General features: G+C 45.2%; 1 protein-coding gene across 1 annotated transcript in view; it reads right to left on the reverse strand.

Annotated features, from left to right (window-relative positions):
• The window catches only part of LOC138675298 (matrin-3-like), a 65,677-nt gene that overhangs the window by 21,593 nt on the left and 22,289 nt on the right, over positions 1 to 21,795 (reverse strand). Inside the window, exons 2-9 of the mRNA XM_069763387.1 lie at positions 18,933 to 19,803; positions 16,247 to 16,308; positions 10,381 to 10,407; positions 10,108 to 10,244; positions 5,895 to 5,941; positions 5,548 to 5,676; positions 4,754 to 4,879; positions 3,032 to 3,199 (exon numbers count right to left, since the gene is read on the reverse strand). Coding sequence (XP_069619488.1) covers positions 3,032 to 3,199; positions 4,754 to 4,879; positions 5,548 to 5,676; positions 5,895 to 5,941; positions 10,108 to 10,244; positions 10,381 to 10,407; positions 16,247 to 16,308; positions 18,933 to 19,691 — 1,455 coding nt within the window. The 5' untranslated portion in view covers positions 19,692 to 19,803. The remainder of the gene's footprint in view (positions 1 to 3,031; positions 3,200 to 4,753; positions 4,880 to 5,547; positions 5,677 to 5,894; positions 5,942 to 10,107; positions 10,245 to 10,380; positions 10,408 to 16,246; positions 16,309 to 18,932; positions 19,804 to 21,795) is intronic.

Genomic DNA, 21,795 nt, shown 5'->3' on the forward strand with positions numbered 1-21,795 from the left:
ACAGTGGTTTACCACCACATATGAGGTACTCAGGAGAAATTGCCCAACACATTTTAGGATCCATTTTATCCTGTTGCCCATGTGAAAATGAAAAAATTGAGGCTAAAATAATTTTTTTGTGAAAAAAAAGTACTTTTTCATTTTTACGGATCAATTTGTGAAGCACCTGGGGGTTCAAAGTGCTCACTATGCATCTAGATAAGCTCCTTGGGGGGGTCTAGTTTCCAAAATTGGGTCACTTGTGGGGGAGCTCCAATGTTTAGGCACACAGGGGCTCTCCAAACGCAACATGGTGTCCGCTAACGATTGGAGACAAATTTTTCATTGAAAAAGTCAAATGGCGCTCCTTCCCTTCAGAGCCCTGTCGTGCGCACAGACAGTGGTCCCCCCCCCACATATGAGGTATCGGCGTACTCAGGACAAATTGTACAATAACGTTTGGGGTCCAGTTTCTCTTTTTACCCTTGGGAAAATAAAAAAATTGTTGCTAAAACATCATTTTTGTGACTAAAAAGTTAAATGTTCATTTTTTTCTTCCATGTTGCTTCTGCTGCTGTGAAGTACCTGAAGGGTTAATAAACTTCCTGAATGTGCTTTTGAGTACCTTGAGGGGTGCAGTTTTTAGAATGGTGTCACTTTTGGGTATTTTCAGCCATACAGACCCCTCAAACTGACTTCAAATGTGAGGTGGTCCCTATAAAAAAATATGGTTTTGTAAATTTCGTTGTAAAAATGAGAAATCGCTGGTCAAATTTTAACCCTTATAACTTCCTAGCAAAAAAAAAAAATTTGTTTCCAAAATTGTGCAGATGTAAAGTAGATATGTGGGAAATGTTATTTATTAACTATTTTGTGTCACATAACTCTCTGGTTTAACAGAATAAAAATTCAAAATTTGAAAATTGCGAAATTTTTAAAATTTTAGCCAAATTTCCATTTTTTTCACAAATAAACGCAAAAATTATCGACCATTAACATGAAGCCCAATATGTCACGAAAAAACAATCTCAGAACCGTTAGGATCCGTTGAAGCGTTCCCGAGTTATTACCTAATAAAAGGACACTGGTCAGAATTGCAAAAAACGACCAGGTCATTAAGGTCAAAATAGGCTGGGTCATGAAGGGGTTAAATAATATAAATATGTTTAAATATATATGCGCTTGAGAAAGGTCCGCATCCTGGACTGAAACGTCGGCACATGGGCCAATAAACCACATTTATTTTTTCTAATGGAGTGCTGCCTTCATTTTTCTGGATAACAGCATGAGGCTTGGTATATACCTGGAAGGACTTTTTGCCCCCCTTGTTATATATATACTAGCTATTGAACCCGTTCTACGCCCGGGTGGCGAGCATTTATATTGGTATATGGTCTCCATCCTGGTATGTGCTGCTCCATCCTGCGTCCCCATCCTGTCATGTGCTGCTCCATCCTGCGTCCCCATCCTGTCATGTGCTGCTCCATCCTGCGCCCCCATTCTGTCATGTGCTGCTCCATCCTGCATCCCCATCCTGTCATGTGCTGCTCCCATCCTGCGCCCCCGTTCTGTCATGTGCTGCTCCCATCCTGCGCCCCCGTTCTGTCATGTGCTGCTCCCATCCTGCGCCTCCATTCTGTCATTTGCTGCTCCCATCCTGTCATGTGCTGCTCCCATCCTGTCATGTGCTGCTCCCATCCTGCGCCCCCGTTCTGTCATGTGCTGCTCCCATCCTGCGCCCCCGGTCTGTCATGTGCTGCTCCCATCCTGCACCTCCATTCTGTCATTTGCTGCCCCCATCCTGTCATGTGCTGCTCCCATCCTGCGCCCCCGTTCTGCCATGTGCTGCTCCCATCCTGCGCCCCCGTTCTGTCATGTGCTGCTCCCATCCTGCGCCCCCGTTCTGTCATGTGCTGCTCCCATCCTGCGCCCCCGTTCTGTCATGTGCTGCTCCCATCCTGCGCCCCCGTTCTGTCATGTGCTGCTCCCATCCTGCGCCCCCGTTCTTTAATTTGCTGCTCCCATCCATATGCCCCATACGCTGCTCCATAAGATGCTCCATAGTATATGCCCCGTATCAGGTGGCGTAAGTAACAAATAGCTGTGGCATGAAGTGCCACAGCCTCATGCCACAGCAATTTGTTACTTGCGCCACCTGATTCCTTTCCGCCGCCATTTTCTTGGTCCTCCTGCTGGCGGAATCGGCGCCTGCGCAGTCCGCGCATTCTGGCGCCATTTTATTGCAGACACACCTGCAGTGTGTCTTCAAGAAAATAGCGCCGGCAGTGTCTTCAAGAAAATGGTGCCGGAAAGCGCAGGTGCCAATTCCGGCAGCAGGACCAAGAAAATGGCGTCGGAAAGGAATCAGGTGGCGTAAATAACAAATTGCTGTGGCATGAAGTGTCACAGCTTCATGCCACAGCAATTTGTTACTTACGCCATTCCTTTCCGCCCATTTTTTTCGTCCTCCTGCTGCCGGAATCGGCACCTGCGCAGTCCGCGCTTTCCGGCGCCATTTTCTTGAAGACACACCTGCAGTGGAGCCGGAGTGTGTCTTCAAGAAAATGGTGCCGGAAAGCGCGGACTGCGCAGGCGCCGATTCCGGCAGCAGGAATCGGCACCTGCGCAGTCCGCGCTTTCCGGCGCCATTTTCTTGAAGACACACTCCGGCTCCTCTGCCTGTGACTGGTAAGTCAGAGGGCGGCGCCGGCGCGCATTAAGCGTGTCATCGCGCCCTCTGAACTGTCACAGCAGAGGAGCCCGGAGACGGAGCCGCACGCAGCGCTGGAACGGGGAAAGGTGAATATACTTACCATCCTGGCGGTCCCTGACTCTCCGGTGGAGATCGCGGTATGCGTTCAGTGCTTACGCATACCGCGATCTCCTGGGAGCGTCACTCTGTGGGGGCCAGACTGCGCAGGCTATAAAGGCTTCGGACAGAGTGACGCTCCCAGCGTTATATTATAGATATATTATTTAACCGCCACAACATATGAACACCTTTGCAGGAAATTTAAAGCATTTTCCTCACAGTCGCCCCATGCAATTTTACCTGATTTCTCACTCTCATTAGGATATAGGTTTTCACTTTGCCGAAGTCCTCGACGAGCTTTAGGAACTCAGTATCCGTGTAGCTGGAACTGGGCAGTTTACTAAGGTGCACAACTTTGCAAGTTTCTGTTTTTTTCCCAATGGATTTTACTTCAGGCTTTTCCAATTTCTAAAGAGAATAGAACACAAGATTGGAATTCTAGGTTTCAGCTTGTTCCTGTAGGTCTCGGGCACTGTGCAGTTCCTTCCACTAATCTTCCTGGAAAAGCATGAAGAAATACTGGAAATGTACAAAGAAAAACGTAACAGAAGGTTACGGGCTATGGCTCGCCACACAGTGATCACTGCGCAAGTGACATACACGTCGGTGGGGGGGGGGGGGTGAGGAAGGAAACCATTTCGGAAACGTGCGTCGGGGTGCGCACGCCATAGCGACCAGGTGGACCTTAAAAAGATATAGACCTCCAATTTTTATTTCCATATTTTTTCTTACTAACACTATGCACTTTGCTCCTATAGAGACCACCCCCTTGTTCCTTTGTAATGTGACACTACTTGCACTTTATTCACAATTATAGAATATCCCCACCCCTTTTTTTCTAATATCTTCAATATTTTATTTTATACATACTTTTATTATGGGATCACAAATAACTATTAATTTGTTGGTTTTGTAGTAGGTACTTTACAAGTGTCCAGAGTGTCATTTTGGTCTAATTATCTATACACCTATATAAAAAAAAAAAAATCTGGTCCATCCTTTTGATTGATTTTCATTATGTTATATATCTAAAATGTTTTATGTTGTGTGCACATTTTAATTTATTATGTCTACTGCTATATGCATTAATAAAGGCATATTTTTTATCAGTATTATCTTGCCTGGTATTTCATGGTCATCCATGGTTTTTGGTTTTTTGAAAAATACAAAAATGCAGAGGGATGATATAGAACAGATATGTTGGAAAGCGCAAACGGCGTGAGACATGTCCGCTGCTCCTGTCAGCACCACTAAGCATGCACAGATGCGATAGCATCAGGCCTATTTCTAGCTTATTAATTACCAGGAGGGATAACAGAGGAAAGAAAACACTGTTGTAAGCTATTTTTTTTATTTCTATTACAAGGAAAGGAAAGTAATTACTAAAAACAGACAGGAAACAAGAGCAAACCATTCTTTGGATGGGTTGTCCAGGATTGGGGGAAAAAAAAAATAAAATTCTACCCACAGTGCTACCATTGTCCAATGGTGGGTTCTGGTTATTTCTGCTCTGCTCAAATGGTAGACAATAGAGCAGAGATGCACAAATAACCGCTGTCCGGACACATTCTGCCTTGACGTGCAAGTCTAGTCGGAATGTAGCTGGGAGTATGCACTTCGCATACTTGTGGTTACAAGCCCTGTATGTACCGTGTCTATTGTTAATCAGGGGAGGTGCCGTGGTCAGGCAACTAGGCATGAGGTAGCAAGTCTGGGAAGTGATAATCTCTTGGAGATAAAACCTTCACTGTAAGTAAACGGCTTAATAAATGACAGCTGCATTTTGTGATTTAGGCTTCATCTCCTGCCGTCTTCGGACATAGCAAAACCTGCTGACAGATTCTCTTTAAGAGAGCATTACCCAGGTAGTGGACTACTTTGAGACTAGCATGAAGGGTATTTCTGCATATACACAGACCAAAAACAAAAAGGCAAATTTCTTCAAAATAATTGAGAACTTACCTTAATACATTTATATTTCTGAGACAAGTGAACGCGAACAGGTTTTCCGTGGATGAGAGCTTGGTTTGTGCTGTAATAGTCTGCTACCGCCATTGCCTCTTCTGGGGTGGACATTTCGATGAACGCCTTTACAAAAAAAAAAAAAAAAAATCCTTTAGCTTTGGAACACAAACTGCAGCACCAAGAGGGACAATGATATGAAGATGGTGAAAAAAAAAATATGGGAACAACATTTTCAAAACATCCTGATGGTTTAATTTTTTTCCAGTATCGAGTATGACATGCAGAAATCATGGCACTTGCAGCCTCAGCTGCCATCAATGAGGTCATTAATGGCCGTCTGAGGAACGTTCTGCCACGCTGAATGCATTTGGGCAAATCATCAAGATCCACTACTGGCAGCTCCTTTGTAATCACCGACCAATGACGTCCCGGATGTGCTCGATGAGAGAAGTCCGGAGACGCTAAAGCCATGGTGGTATATTTAAGGCCACGCAGGCGGCTGACAATTGCACTAGCAACATGCGGCCTGGTGTTGTCAAACGGCTCCTGGGACACTGGAGAAATGGCCGCACCATCAGTTCCACCAACATATCGATGTAATACATAGGTGTTAGTGTACCTGGGATGAAGACCTTCGCTGGTCCTACTCGTGGGGCGACCATGTACGGTGGCCAGACCCCTCTAGCTTTTATTCTGGCACTAGCAGCTCTGCGTTACATGGTTGTACACATATACTATATATTACACATACAAGTCTAGTAACTTATTTTTCCATCCATCTTAACACATACCTCATTCATGTTGTTTAAAATGAGAAAATTGGTAATGACTCCGAACGGCTCGGCCAGCCACAGCAGCTGGTTCTTCAGATTCCTCCCTCGTTCAAACTTTTTGATTTGAACAACTCTACCGGTGTTGTGCTGGAAGAGGAGATGGATAAAATTTAACGCCGATGCATTCAGCGCGTCCCGACATGTCTATCTCTAGCATTCTCATTCTCTGGGACAGCCTCCGAGAATTGGTCAATAAATGTCCCATTCTAATTAAACAGGATACGTGCGCATGATGGCCGCCAGTATCGGTGCGCACGTGTCCTTGCGGGATGTCAGACCGCCTCTGTAAGTGAACATGTACATACCGGTCTGTTCTGCATACGTCTTGGTCCAGGGCCCTGATCATACATTCCTGGAATAAAAGAATACACAATTACACTAAACATTACATTTTACAATACAACAGGATGTGAACAAGTTGTCGTTAGTACATGCATGGTTCATAGATGTCTATGGACGGAGTGGTGTATCAAAAGGAGCCTTTTTTTCTCCTTCGCCTCATTGGGGCACACAGACCGTGGTGTTTGCTGCTGCCAATATCAGGCTGACACTAAGTGATACAAAAACGCGGAGTGTCGCCTCCCGGTACCCTCTCCTGCGACATGGGAAGCCATGCCTGAGCTCACTTTAGGGGCGACTGTTCCTTCGAGTCCCGATCTCCCCACACCAGCAGCAGGCGACCACATGGGAGTGTCACCTCCATGTATCCTCTCCTGCAGCCAGGCCTAATGCCGGACAACTGGCCCTGTCCACCCGGGGGCTGAACTCTATGGATGTACAGAGGCCCCTCTCCATGGCGTCCGAGCGGCCCCCACTGTCCCACCACTGTTAAAGAGGATGGTACAATGAGGCGGATGGTTCCTCTCCACCTCCCTAACAAAGGGATGCTGGATTGAGGGTTATCGCTTTATCCCTGCACCGTCCACGCTGCAATACCTGACCTGCAGCAGAACAGTAGAGTGCGCGCGCTTCATCGACGCTGAAACCAAGTCATCCGCGGCAGCTCTATGCCGGGACGCGCACCCATGGTGAGTGGATCCAGTCAGCAATGGGCCTCTGCAGTTGGATATCTACATGCTGACAGGCAGCCTCGGCTTCCCTGTGGCCCACCTTCCTGAGGTAACGCTCCGGCCAACTGCAAAAATTTAGCCCCCAGCTTTGGCCGATGTGTAGGCCGCATCCCGGAAGTCGTGCCCGTACTATGGCGCGCTAAGGCAGCTCCGCCCATCTTTTCTGGCGTTTTCTGTCTGGCACGGGAGCGTTCGCTTTTCTCGGCCCAATGCCCCTCTATTCTACCCCTAATATTGCTCCCGCCAGCTGCAGAAATTTAGGCCCCGGCTTGAGCGTAATCATGGAGGTCACGAGGCTCCGCCCACGAAATGGCTCCTCTCGCTCTCTGCGAGACTTAATCACCTCTGCAACTCCCAGTGCCCATCTTGGTCCACCCAGCTGGCAGAGGCGATGGATTTTGGCATTAAAGGGGCACAACGACTCTGCAGCCGGGTAAGGAAGTACTGCCCTAGGCACATGATCAGGATTCCCTGGTCTTAAGGGCATTTGACCAGCATTCCCTGGTCTTAAGGGCACATGACCAGTCCGAAGCCGGTCACCCTAAATGAACTCAGGAACCCTCCGCCGCCGATCCCAGCTTATCCCAGAGTACCTAGTTCCCCTGAGTGGACTTCATCGCTGCCACATCCCATGGCTTCTCTGATCAAGAGATGGAAGCCCTCCGTGAACCCTCTGTGGCCTGGAGTGCTCGCAGGACCGATATATATGGTTCATCTCCTACATGGGAGCCGTTGGCTAGCAGGGGCCGCAAGTATTCTAGAAAAGTACAGGCATCTAGAAAATGGAAGCTTCATTTCCTGGTCTCCCTCCCCAATGATTTCCTGAGCTCCCCTGTGTGCCTAAACATTGGAGCTCCCCCACATATGACCCCATTTTGGAAACTAGACCTCCCATGGAACTAATCTAGATGTGCAGTGACCACTTCAATCCCTCAAGTGCTTCACAGAAGTTTATAACGCAGGGCCATGAAAATCATTTTTCTTTCCTCAAAAATTATTTTTTAGCCTGCAATTTTTTATTTTCACAAGAGTAACAGGAGAAATTGGACCCCAAAAGTTGTTGGCGAGTTTGTCCTGAGTACGCCGATACCCCATATGTGGGGGGGAACCACGGTTTGGGCACACGTCGGGGCTCGGAAGGGAAGTAGTGACTTTTGAAATGCAGACTTTGATGGAATGGCCTGCAGGAGTCACGTTGCGTTTGCAGAGCCCCTGGTGTGCCTAAACAGGAGAGACCCCCCACAAGTGACCCCATTTTGGAAACTAGACCCCCTAGGGAACTTATCTAGATATGGGGTGAGCACTTTGAACCCCCAAGTGCTTCACAGAAGTTTACAACGTAGAGCCGTGAAAATAAAAAAAATCATTTTTCTTTCCTCAAAAATGATGTTTTAGCAAGAAATTTTTTATTTTCACAAGGGTAGCAGGAGAAATTGGACATCAATAGTTGTTGCCCATTTTGTCCTGAGTATGCTGGTACCCCATATGTGGGGGTAAACCACTGTTTGGGCACACGTCGGGGCTCAGAAGGGAGGGAGCACCATTTGACTTTTTGAATGCAAGATTGGCTGGAATCAATGGTGGCGATATGTTGCGTTTGGAGACCCCTGATGTGCCTAAACTGTGGTAACCCCTCAATTCTACCTCCAACACTAACCCCAACACTCCCCTAACCCTAATCCCAACTGTAGCCATAACCCTAACCACAACCCTAACCCCCCCACACCCCTAACCCTAATCCCAACTGTAGCCATAACCCTAATCACAACCCTAACCCCAACACACCCGTAACCCCAATCCCAGCCCTAACCCTAATCCCAACCCTAACCACAACCCTAACCACAAGCCTAACCCCAACACACCCCTAACCATAACCCTAACCACAGTCTAATCTTAACCCTATTTCCAACCCTAGCCCTAATTCAAACCCTAAGGCTATGTGCCCACGTTGCGGAGTTGCGGATTCGTGTGAGATTTTTCTGCACCATTTTTGAAAAATCCGCAGGTAAAAGGCACTGCGTTTTACCTGCGGATTTACCGTGGATTTCCAGTGTTTTTTGTGCGGATTTCACTTGCGGATTCCTATTGAGGAACAGGTGTAAAACGCTGCGGAATCCGCACAAAAAATTGACATGCTGCGGAAAATACAGCACAGCGTTTCCGCGTGGTATTTTCCGCACCATGGGCACAGCGGATTTGGTTTTCCATAGGTTTACGTGGTACTGTAAACCTGATGGAAAACTGCTACGAATCCGCAGCGGCGGATCCGCAGCCAAATCAGCACCATGTGCACACAGCCTAAGGCTAGGTTCACATTGCGTTAGTGTATGCGCTAAACGGAATGCGCTAATGCAATGTACAAAAAGGGATTGCGTTTAGCGATCCCGCTAGCGCAGATGCCCGATCTGCGCTAGCAAGAACGGACCCAAAAACGCTGCAAGCAGCGTTCGAGGTCCGTCAGAAAATAACGGGACATCGCTAACGCATGCCATAAATGGCATACGTTAGCGATGCGTTAGATACATTGCGGTCAATGGCTGGGCTAACAGATCCGTTACATTGTGATAGTGGCGCTATGTAACGGATTCCGTTAGCGGACTGCCACTAACGCAATGTGAACCCAGCCTAATTCTAACCCTAGTTCTAACCCTAATTCTAGCCCTAACCCTAACCCTAGTGGGGGAAAAAAAAATATATTTTCTTTATTTTATTTTTGTCCCTACCTATTGGGGTGATAAAGGGGGGGGGTTTATTTATTATATTTTTATTTTGATCGCTGTGATAGAACCTATCACAGCGATCAAAATGTACTTGTAACGAATCTGCCGGCCGGCAGATTCGGCAGGCACACTGCGCATGCGCCCGCCATTTTGCAAGATGGCGGCGCCCATGGAGCACACGGACGGACACCGGGAGGGACACGGGAGGTCGGTAAGTATGATGGGGGAAGGGGGGGGGGGGGATCGGACAGCGGGAGGGGGAGATCGGACGGAGGAGGTAGCGGACAGGAGGACGGAGGGGAGCGGAGGACAGCTAATGACTGGACGGAGGACGGAGATCAGTAGGGGGGGTGGGGAGGGATGGGCAGATCGCGATCTCCAGCCATGGCTGATGCTATTGCAGCATCGGCCATGGCTGGATTGTAATATTTCACCAATTTTCATTGGTGAAATGTTACTATCGCTCTGATTGAAAGTGAAACGTCACTTTCAACAGCCAATCAGAGCGATCATAGTCACGAGGCGGGGTGGGGGGGGGTGGGGGGGGGAGGGAGGAGGGCAAAGCCACCCCCCCTGGGCTAAAGTACCACTCCCCCTGTCCCTGCAGATCGGGTGAAATTGGAGTCAACCCTTTCACCCGATCTGCAGGGACGCGATCATTCTGTGACACAGCATATGCGTCACAGGTCGGATTGGCACCAACTTTCAAGGACAAATCTCAAACTCACCTAAGTGACCCCTTTGGTTTCCTCGTCTTCCTTCAGGTCCACCTCCCATAGAAAGCATTGAATGAGCTGGGGGTGGCGGTCCCAAAAGTCCTGGTGCATGATTTGTAGACTGCCGCAGCATGCCCGGTTCCCCTCCACTGCAAGACAAATATGTTTATCACTATGAAGCCAAAAGCACCCAATACTAGCGGATATAGGGATTGATGGCTGCAGTGAATGCACAGACTATAAACATAAGGTTTTAAACATAAGCTCAGGTGAGTGGATACTTACCCGCCATGTCCTTTCCAATCTGGATATCTAGATTTTAAAAAGAAAAAAAAAAGATTAAAAAAAAATAAATAAATAAATTACACCTCACACTTAAGGTCTAAAATTGTCAAATATTTATAAATATATATTTACATTTTTAGGTTGTTTTTCTTACGAATTTTGCATTTAATAAAAAAATATAGTGACTGAAATATAGAATTCATAAGAAAAACAACTTAAGGCTATGTGCACACGTTCAGGTTTTTTTTGGCTTTTTTTGCGATAAAAACGCGTTAAAAAAAAGCAGCATGTTCATTAATTTAGCGGATGTTTCACGTTTTTCCCGCTATTTAATGCATTTGGGGAAAAAAAAAGCGCAAAAAACGCATAAGGATTTCTGGCAGAAATGTCCGTTTTTTGTCAGGAAATTTCTGCAAGAAGTCCTGAACGTGTGCACATACTCAAAATGTAAAAAAGGAAGAAATTAAAGCGCCATCTTTAACCCCTTTACTCCCAAGGGTGGTTTGCACGTTATGGACCGGGCCAATTTTTACAATTCTGACCACTGTCCCTTTATGAGGTTATAACTCTGGAACGCTTCAACGGATCCTGGTGATTCTGACATTGTTTTCTCGTGACATATTGTACTTCATGATAGTGGTAAATTTTATTTGATATTACCTGCGTTTATTTGTGAAAAAAATGGAAACATGGCGAAAATTTTGAAAATTTTGCAATTTTCCAACTTTGAATTTTTATGCAATTAAATCACAGAGATATGTCACACAAAATACTTAATAAATAACATTTCCCACATGTCTACTTTACATCAGCACAATTTTGGAACCAAAATTTTTTTTTGGTTAGGGAGTTATAAGGGTTAAAAGTTGACCAGCAATTTCTCATTTTTACAACACCATTTTATTTTAGGGACCACATCTCATTTGAAGTCATTTTGAGGGGTCTATATGATAGGAAATACCCAAGTGTGACACCATTCTAAAAACTGCACCCCTCAAGGTTCTCAAAACCACATTCAAGAAGTTTATTAACCCTTCAGGTGTTTCACAGGAATTTTTGGAATGTTTAAATAAAAATTAACATTTAAATTTTTTTCACAAAAAATTTACTTCAGCTCCAATTTGTTTTATTTTGCCAAGAGTTACAGGAGAAAATGGACCCCAAACCTTGTTGTACAATTTGTCCAGAGTACGCCGATACCCCATAAGTGGAGGTAAACCACTGTTTGGGCGCATGACAGAGCTTGGAAGCGAAGGAGCGCCATTTGACTTTTTAATGCAAAATTGACTGGAATTGAGATGGGACGCCATGTTGCGTTCGGAGAGCCACTGATGTGCCTAAACATTGAAACCCCCCACAAGTGACACCATTTTGGAAAGTAGACCCCCTAAGGAACTTATCTAGAGGTGTGGTGAGCACTTTGACCCACCAAGTGCTTCACAGAAGTTTATAATGCAGAACCGTAAAAATAAAAAATATTTTTTTTTTCACAAAAATTATCTTTTCGCCCCCAATTTTTTATTTTCCCAATGGCAAGAGAAGAAATTGGAACCAAAAAGTTGTTGCACAATTTGTCCTGAGTACTCTGATACCCCATATGTGGGGGTAAACCACTGTTTGGGCGCATGGGAGACCTCGGAAGGGAAGGAGCGCCGTTTGACCTTTCAATGCAAAATTGATAGGAATTGAGATGGGACGCCATATTGCGTTTGAAGAGCCACTGATGTAACCCCAATTCCAACGGTAACCCTAACCACACCTCTAACCCAGACACACCCCTAACCCTAATCCCAACCCTATTCCCAACTGTAAATGTAATCTAAACCCTAACCATAACTTTAGCCCCAACCCTAACCCTAACTTTAGCCCCAACCCTAACTGTAGCCTTAACCCTAGCCGTAACCCTAGCCCTAACCCTAGCCCTAACCCTAGCCCTAACCCTACCCCTAATGGGAAAATGGAAATAAATACATTTTTAAAATTTTTTTTATTTTTCCCTAACTAAGGGGGTAATGAAGGGGGGGTTTGATTTACTTTTATAGCGGGTTTTTTAGCGGATTTTTATGATTGGCAGCCGTCACTCACTGAAAGACGCTTTTTATTGCAAAAAATATTTTTTGCGTTACCACATTTTGAGAGCTATAATTTTTCCATATTTGAGTCCACAGAGTCATGTGAGGTCTTGTTTTTTGCGGGACGAGTTGACGTTTTTATTGGTAACATTTTCGGGCACGTGACATTTTTTGATCGCTTTTTATTCCGATTTTTGTGAGGCAGAATTAGCAAAAACCAGCTATTCATGAATTTCTTTTGGGGGAGGCGTTTATACCGTTCCGCGTTTGGTAAAATTGATAAAGCAGTTTTATTCTTCGGGTCAGTACGATTACAGCGACACCTCATTTATATCTTTTTTTTATGTTTTGGCGCTTTTATACGATAAAAACTATTTTATAAAAAAAATAATTATTTTTGCATCGCTTTATTGTGAGGACTATAACTTTTTTATTTTTTCGCTGATGATGCTGTATGGCTGCTCATTTTTTGCGGGACAAGATGACGCTTTCAGCGGTACCATGGTTATTTATATCTGTCTTTTTGATCGCGTGTTATTCCACTTTTTGTTCGACGGTATGATAATAAAGCGTTGTTTTTTGCCTCTTTTTTCTTACGGTGTTTACTGAAGGGGTTAACTAGTGGGCCAGTTTTATAGGTCGGGTCGTTACGGACGCGGCGATACTAAATATGTGTACTTTTATTGTTTCGTTTTGTTTTTTATTTAGATAAAGAAATGTATTTATGGGAATATTATTTTTTTTTTTTTCCATTATTTAGGATTTTTTTTTTTTTTTTTTTACACACTTGTAAAAAATTTTTTTTAACTTTTTTACTTTGTCCCAGGGGGGGACAATACAGATCGGTGATCTGCCAGTTTGCACAGCACTCTGACAGATCACCGATCTGTCAAACAGCGCTGCAGCGTTACCAAGTGCCTGCTCTGAGCAGGCACTTGGTAAGCCACCTCCCTCCCTGCAGGACCCGGATCCGCGGCCATCTTGGATCCGGGACTTTCTGCAGGGAGGAGGTGAGAGACCCCCGGAGCAACGCGATCACATCGCGTTGCTGCGGGGGTCTCAGGGAAGCCCGCAGGGAGCCCCCTCCCTGCGCGATGCTTCCCTGCACCGCCGGCACATCGCGATCATGTTTGATCGCGGTGTGCCGGGGGTTAATGTGCCGGGGGCGGTCCGTGACCGCTCCTGGCACATAGTGCCGGATGTCAGCTGCGATAAGCAGCTGACACCCGGCCGCGCTCCCCCCGTGAGCGCGGCCGATCGCCTATGACGTACTATTCCGTCCGTGGGAAGTAAAGCCCACCCCACATGGACGGAATAGTACGTCTGATGGCAGAAAGGGGTTAATGGAGCCATAAACAATGAATGGTGCAGCCATCACTCCATTTACATTGGGTAGTTCAGAGCCCCATTCTCTGCATTAGTGGAGGAAAACCCTTTTCCAACCAGTGTCTTAGTTTAACTGCTCTTCGACTGCCCATCAACCAGAGGGGGGTAAATTGCGGCCACAACCAGCCCACAGACTGAGACATCAGAAAGGCTGAAACAGTGGTAGACGGCCGCACCATGCCCTCGCCAGCTATCTGTCCACCGCCACCTGCGTCCTCAGGATGCAGAAAGCAGTGAATACAATGGTGAAGGATGTAGCCGCCGGCTCCTTCTTCCACCAATCAGCATGTGATTACATCGCGCCTGCTGTATGGAGAGTCAGTGCAAAAGAGACCGGAGGAAAGTACCAGGGAAAAAGGAGCGAGAAGAGTATGTTTTTTACCTTCATAAGTGTATGGGATGTTTACATGTATATAGGAGGCCGCGTGGGGTCTCACACTGCATGTACAGGAGCCGTGTGGGGGCTCACATTATACAGGAAACACATACTGTATGTAGGGAGTGATGTGGGGCTCACACAGTATATCTATAATATAACGCTGGGAGCGTCACTCTGTCCGAAGCCTTAATAGACTGCGCAGGCGCGACACTCCTAGCGTTACATTATAGAAAAAATGCCGCCGAGAGCAGGGGGTCGGGAGCACGGGGACGCCGTCTACATATTTGCGCCCTGATTATGCAAATAATCCGCCGCCATAGTAAGTTTTTACTTACGCTATTCCTTTCGGACCGCGGGCACCATTGTCTTGCTCCTCCTAGTGCCAGAATCGGCACCTGCGCAGTCCGTGCTTTCCGGCGCCATTTTCTTGAAGACACACAGCAGTGTGTCTTCAAGAAAATGGCACCGGAAAGCGCGGACTGCGCAGGCGCCGATTCTGGCACCAGGAGGAGCAAGACAATGGCACTGGAAAGTAATAGCGTAAGTAAAAACTTGCTGTGCCATGAGGCTGAGGCACTTCATGCCACAGCAATTTGTTACTTACGCCATTCAGTTCCGATGCCATTGTCTTGCTCCTCCTGGTGCCGGAATCGGCGCCTGCGCAGTCCGCGCTTTCCGGCGCCATTTTCTTGAAGACACACAGCAGTGTGTCTTCAAGAAAATGGCGCCGGAAAGCGCGGACTGTGCAGGCGCCGATTCCGGCACCAGGAGCGGAGCAAGACAATGGCGCTGGAAAAGAATCAGGTAGCGTAAGTAACAAATTGCTGTGCCATGAGGCTGTGGCACTTCATGCCACAGCTATTTGTTACTTACGCCACCTGATGGGGGCCATAAACCTTTATGGAGCAGCGTATGGGGCATATGGATGGGAGCAGCACATGACAGAACGGGGGCGCAGGATGGGAGCAGCACATGACAGAACGGGGGCGCAGGATGGGAGCAGCACATGACAGAACGGCGGCGCAGGATGGGAGCAGCACATGACAGAACGGGGGCGCAGGATGGAGATCATATACCAATATAAATGCTCGCCACCCGGGCGTAGAACGGGTTCAATAGTATAAATATATATATATATATATATATATCTCCGCATAATTCATTCTGGTCAATATTCAGTGATACAATTATTATTTTATATAAAGATGTTAATTTTAATACTGAGCAGAATTATTTTCAGCCTATTGGTTCGGCGCTCCACAACAATCTCTCATGTGGCCCCTTGGGAATAATAATTGCCTACCCCTGCCATAGACTATAGCAGGCCATAAAATGTAATGGTCCAAGCAGAGCAACGGTTTTCGGGAGTGTAAGCCTACAGGAGGTGGACAATCAGATGCAGTCTACTATGTCTCAGTGTCAGACTCCTGTAGGCATACACTCCGGATGATGCACATTAGGCAGCACGTTCGCTCTGCCGGCACCATTACAGCCTATGGCCTTGTCACCGCAAATGTCTGAAATCCAATTTGAGGTGTTTCGGGCGTATGCCCTGATGGGGCACCGAGTGTGTCCTTAAATACAACGTTAAAGCACCCTAAGCAGCTTGCACATGTTCCTGAAGCTGTGGTAAGTGGCTGTCAGACACAGCCAGACTCCCCAAAGAGAAGATAAGCAGAAGGTTTATCATCAGGTTTACCTTTTCCATCTCTTGTGTGCACAGCACAGAACCAACGTTTGTGTACACAGATTAGGCAGCAATACCCGCTTCTGGATCCAGTGAACCTGTTATCACTGGATGTAAAGAGGGAGCAGTAACTGCTGGGTGCTAGGAGGCCCAGGAAGCCAAAATTCCCCTGTAACTGAGGTAATATACCAGCCCCAGTTACAGGGGAAATGAGCAATGTGGTAAAAAAACAAACAAACAAAAAAAAAACCCACAATGCATAAAGTCCAATCTATAATCCTAACACCTTGACAATACATATTATATTCCGAAAAACAAATGTAATGATAATACTTGACGTACAGGTTGATCAGCAACAGACAATGCTTTCTGTGAGTCGGGCCGTTGACGTGATCATGCCAGCCCTACAGAAAAAAAATTATTTAGTATCACAGTACAAATACAATAAAACTGGGCAAAATAAAACTGGGCAAAATATTTCCTCTCACAAAAGCAGTGAGAAGGTATGAGAAATTGTGCATTTTTTCTTTTTATTACAGAACCGTATAAGACAGCAAAAGCCAAAAAGTTCGTCAAATTTAGTCTATTGTCCACATGTTGTGACACAAGTGTCAGATACCATCAAAACCGAGCTTCCTATTCCTCCCGAGAAAGGGGTTGTCTAGAATTAGAAAAACATGGGTCCTATCTTCTAGAAACAACATCACATCCGCCCACAGTTAATTCTGGCATTTCAGCAAACTGCAATACCACACTCCGCCTGTGGTCAGATATGGCACTGTCTTTAGAAGAAAGTAGCTGTGGTGTCACGCGTTCTATGTCAACCATTATCAGGCATCCGCAGACTGAGCAGGAGTGGATGTCAAAACTTGGCTCGCTCTTTCTGTATCCCTCATAACACCGAAATGGAAAAAGCCATAGGGTCTCCTTGCCATTTAGTCCAACAGGCTCCCCATACTACTCGTTCTAGAAGTTATACACTCCCTAATAAGAAAAAGTAATAGATCTGAAAACAAAAGTATAAAAACCTCATTAGAATCCCTAAACAGAAAAAATATGCAAAAGAAAAAAAAAAGTAAATCCAGCCTAAGCCCAGCAATTCTTTCGATTTTTTCTTTGCTTCTATATACTCTCATATTACTGATAAATATGAAGATATCTTCTCTATGGGTCTCTGTCAATCCCCACTCCTCCCTGTACTGTATTTAGTTGTAAAAACATTAGCTGCAGCAGGAGCCTCCCCCCATTGGCATTAGGACAAAAGATCACTAAGCTCGGTTCTTGGCCTATGAGGTCAGGGCATAAGTTGTCCACCAGTCAAAAATGGAACTAATCAGGAGGCCTCCACCTCTGCTGGATTTCTTCTATACTTCTTGTTTGGTACGTCTAGGTTTAGTTGCCGGTTTTATACATCTGTCAAGCATGGATCATGTGCGAATCTGAAGACGCAGAACTCCTGACTGGTCCTCTTGCCCTCAGCTAACTAATATCTATATATGGAGCAGCTAGGTCAGGTTGAGAGACACGGCGGTCAGGCTTGATTTTCCTGATTCGTGCATGGTCGGAATTCACGGATACGTGAAACCAGTCAATACGATTCTGTAATAAATTCAGATGTTATTTTGCTCTTCTCTATGGCTACAACATTCCTTACAAAAATATTCTTTGGTGAGGTTTATAATCTGCTGTAAAGAAAAATTATTGAGCTCACGATGTTGGAAATTTTGGTGCTCATCGAGAAAACAACAAAAATGCTAGAGTGTTTGTAGGAGACAAGAAAGAAGTGGTCACGTGAAACAAATCTGCCGTCCAGGCAAAACTGAGTGAGAATAGAGAAGGAATTCTTGGGGTAAATGTCAAGTTTGAGATTTCAAGAGACTCTAGTCGGAAAAATAACAGTTTAAGGGAATAACGGGAGGGGGGGGGGAACAGAGGTTGTGGCCAAGTGAAGGACAAACGGGATCTTCAAATAATGCCAATGCCCACCTACCCACCCACCAGACCTTACTTGGTACATAAGTTAGAGCAGGGGTCCCCAACCTGTAGCTCGGGAGCCACATGTGGCTCGCGGCCCCATGAATTGTGGCTTGCGGCTGTCTGCCAGCTTGATGCATTAGCTCCAGGTCTAGCAAACAGGTATGAAGAGCACATCTCAAAATGGTGAATATTGTGAGCAGCTCTGCACAGAAGAGCAGATTTGGATGCACATATGTTTAGAGATAATTTAACTATGGTAAGCTGGAGACAGGATGATACTACCTATCAGAAGAAACACTTGAAGCTGGATGCGACAGTGTGTTGGGAGAATTTTTAATGGGGGTATTGTTGGAACCCCTGGACCTTGGTAAACTGCTTCCGGGTGATTTATGTGGAAAAGCTTTCATTATCATTATACCAGTAAAGGGGTCTTTGGTTGCCATAACTTTGAGGTGAGTGGGAACCGGATGTGGCTCACGACCCTCTCTCAGAGCTGATTGTGGCTCTCAAGGTCACAAAGGTTGGGGACCACTGAGTTAGAGGAAAAACGTGACACACCATTGGCCGATATCGGAAGTTATCCAACGTGGTTCGGCAATGCCATCAATTAAGATTTTGCCCTGATCATATTACACTGATCGAGGGCTAGTGGGAGCTGAAGAACCAAGGGATTTGTATAGCTTCCTAAGACTTTTACAGCCCGAACCATCTAAGTGAGATTGGAGTATAAAATCCCGGAGAAATTGGTATCCAACAAGATTACAATATTTTGGAACAATGACAATACAGATACGACTCGAGAGGGAATGCTACATGAAAGAAAATTAAGCGAAAAGTAGCGTGACAAAATTGGATTTTGGCTGATGATCATAAGCACTATACAGACAAAGTGAGAATATTTGAGAAGATACCATTGTCTAAGAGATGTGGAAAAATCTGATTAAATGTTTTTAAAAGGTCAGAGTTAAGCGAAAGCATAGGATTTATCATGACTTCTACAAAAGAGTATAAGGTTTCATGGCCAAAATAAGCTATGGAGGTAGGAACTCACCTTCTTAGCATGTATTGGTAAGTCACAGAGAGAACAGATATGGGGAAAATCTTTCGGCATTACTCCATGGAAATCGTCAATGTTTCTAATGGACGGCATTCCTCTTGCCTTTTCAAAGACAGATCGCTCTTGCGCTTGGCTGTAGCTCATGGGCTCGTAGTCGTTACTAAGCTTACGGAAAGGAGCATCAGATGAGAAGCGGTCTTCTCTAAACCTTTCCCGATCTCTTAAGCGGTCGTCTATATACAGCCCTTCGCGATAAGCGGACTCTCTAGAGCGGCTCCCGTGGTCATAATCGACCACATGGTCGAGACCAGATGAGCGATTACCAAAGCTCTCTCTTCTAAAAGGTCTTACGTCATTATCCCAGTCACCGCCAGAAGCTCTCAAAGGCTCTCGTTGAAGCCTCTCTCTGTAACCTAACATAGACATGTCTTCCGACCTCCTCCTCTTAATCTGCTGAATTAGCTGCGGCAAACTTTCAGGAGTAATCTTTTCCTCTGGATAGCGACTTAATTCATCCAAATCCCTAGAGGACAGACCAAAGCTGGCCAAGATCTTATTGGCCGGATTGAGTTCTCCTCTGTGTTGAGGAGGCATAGGTGGAGGAGCTCGATTACCAAGACTAAATATCAATGGCAAGTTTTTGGAGGAATTGGACATTAAGCCACGAGAGCCTTGGGGGCCAGAACCGACGTTCATAAAGTCTCTGCCTAAAAACTGAGAAAAGGGCTTCGACATGTTACTGCGCTGGTTCATGGCAAGAAGAACAAAAATGAGAATGTCCCGAGAAGGAGTATATTTACGGCTGAGAATGGGGCTATAAGGAAGACTGAAGGATCTTCGTTAAGCAGAAAGACGGCACACAATTCTGTAGAAAAACAAGTAATTTTAGTCAACACAACAGAAATCTGGAAACAATTTGAACAAAAATAGGATTAAAAAAAAAAAAAAAAAAAATTAACATTTCCTAAACACATAGTACCAAGAATGAAAATAAAGTGTAAGGATCCAACAACAGAGGACGTGCTGCTGAGCAGATCGTGAACAGAGGGGTAAGAAAGTTGCACGTAGAGATGGATCTACACGAGACTGCTCAGTTTTCAATTCGGTACTGGTTTGGGATGGTAGAACTTTTAGAGTTGAGTCATTACTTAAAGTGTCCACATTCTTATACTGTTCATGGTTAAAAGGACATTGACGCGAGAAAGAAAACATACAAGTACATATTAAAAGGATAAACCAAGCAAGATTGACCAGGTCGGTGAAACAGGACAAATGCAATTTATAAAAGGTGAACATGATACTTTATCAACCGTTTTAAAACGGACGGCATTATCTGGGTCTAATCCCACCCAGGACAACATCTGTAAAGAGTTTGTATGTTCTCTCCGTGTTTGCGTGGGTTTCCTCCGGGCACTCCGGTTTCCTCCCACATTCCAAAGACATACTGATAGGAAATTTAGATTGTGAGCCACATCGGGGACAGCGATGATAACGTGTGCAAAATGTAAAGCGCTGCGGAATGTTAGCACTATATAAAAATAAAGATTATTATTATTATTAGTACGGGAAGCTAAAAATATGGGATAGTACTTCTCCAGATCAAATTATTTTCTACCAGCACTTACAGAGTATCGAATAAGGTAAAGCATGGACACAGCTAGAGCTCTTCCGAAATAAGAGAGGAAGTCAGAAAAGTAAGGTTTCCTGCTATGTTTTATCCTATGAAATTGCACTGATCCAGTCTAAATAGTAAAGCAAGAAAGTAAACCGATACCGTAGAGTCGGAAATAAAGCTACATGAAGTTGGTAAATATTCTGATGGATCCATCAGATGGAAATGTTTTTCTAATGCAGTTAAGACAAAGTATACAGCTACAAAAGATGAAGTTAACCTTCAGTTCGCACCAAAATGGCACAGTATACCATGAACTGAGTGCAGCCTAAGCATTTAACATTTTCTGTCACCCACCACCGAAGAAGACTAGGTGAAGAATTGTATCCTATCAGCAGGAAACCATATATTTTCTGACTTCTCCTCGTACAAAGAGGTGGAGCATCAAATTAGGCCCTCAATCAAGAGCAGGAGGCAATGTAGATTACAGATACTACACAATGAGAACTTCATTCTGTAATCTACAGATCTTATTTTACACAAGCTCACAGGTGGCACTTTTCTCACATGATAGTGATATTGAATAGCCAAACCAGCTATGAAGAGGTGGCAACTTGCTTTTTAAGCCAATGTATACCATTCTGAACAAAGCAAAAACAGGGAACAAGTGCATTTCCTAAACAGGAGAGAGAATTAGAAGTCGTCTCAACAGGTTCAGCTCTTGGGGTACCTTGATGGCAGCTGGGAGAACACTGGTCCAACTTTTAGTCTGAAGTCCACTCCTTAACAGGTACAGATTTGTTTAAAAATACATAATTACATAGGCATAGAAGACCTCTATGACCGGTGTGGTCATCATTAGATGGGGTTAAGGGACAGAGATTGCACAATTCAGGAGCCGGTCAGGTCAGTTTAGAAGCAAAGTTAAAACAAAACAAAAAAAGTGAAAAGTTCAAAGCACCAATAACCTGGCACATCTGAGACATAGCCAGACCTGGAGAAGTCTGTGGTGGAATAGTGTAAGGTTACAGGACTACAATGAAGAAAAGGCATCAAACGCTAAAGCAGAGGTCCCAACTGTTTTCTGTCTCACGGGACATTTGCAAATGGGGCATAACCAACTGACATGGGCCATCGTTCTAGTACTAACTGCAAGTGACAAGTTACAGAGTTGCCACCAGCTGGAGAAACGCATGGGGCTCCCAAGTTACCGGACGCAAAGTGCCTTAATGCTATAAACAAAGT

Source organism: Ranitomeya imitator, chromosome 4, assembly GCF_032444005.1.
Source record: "Ranitomeya imitator isolate aRanImi1 chromosome 4, aRanImi1.pri, whole genome shotgun sequence".
Lineage (NCBI taxonomy): Eukaryota > Metazoa > Chordata > Amphibia > Anura > Dendrobatidae > Ranitomeya > Ranitomeya imitator.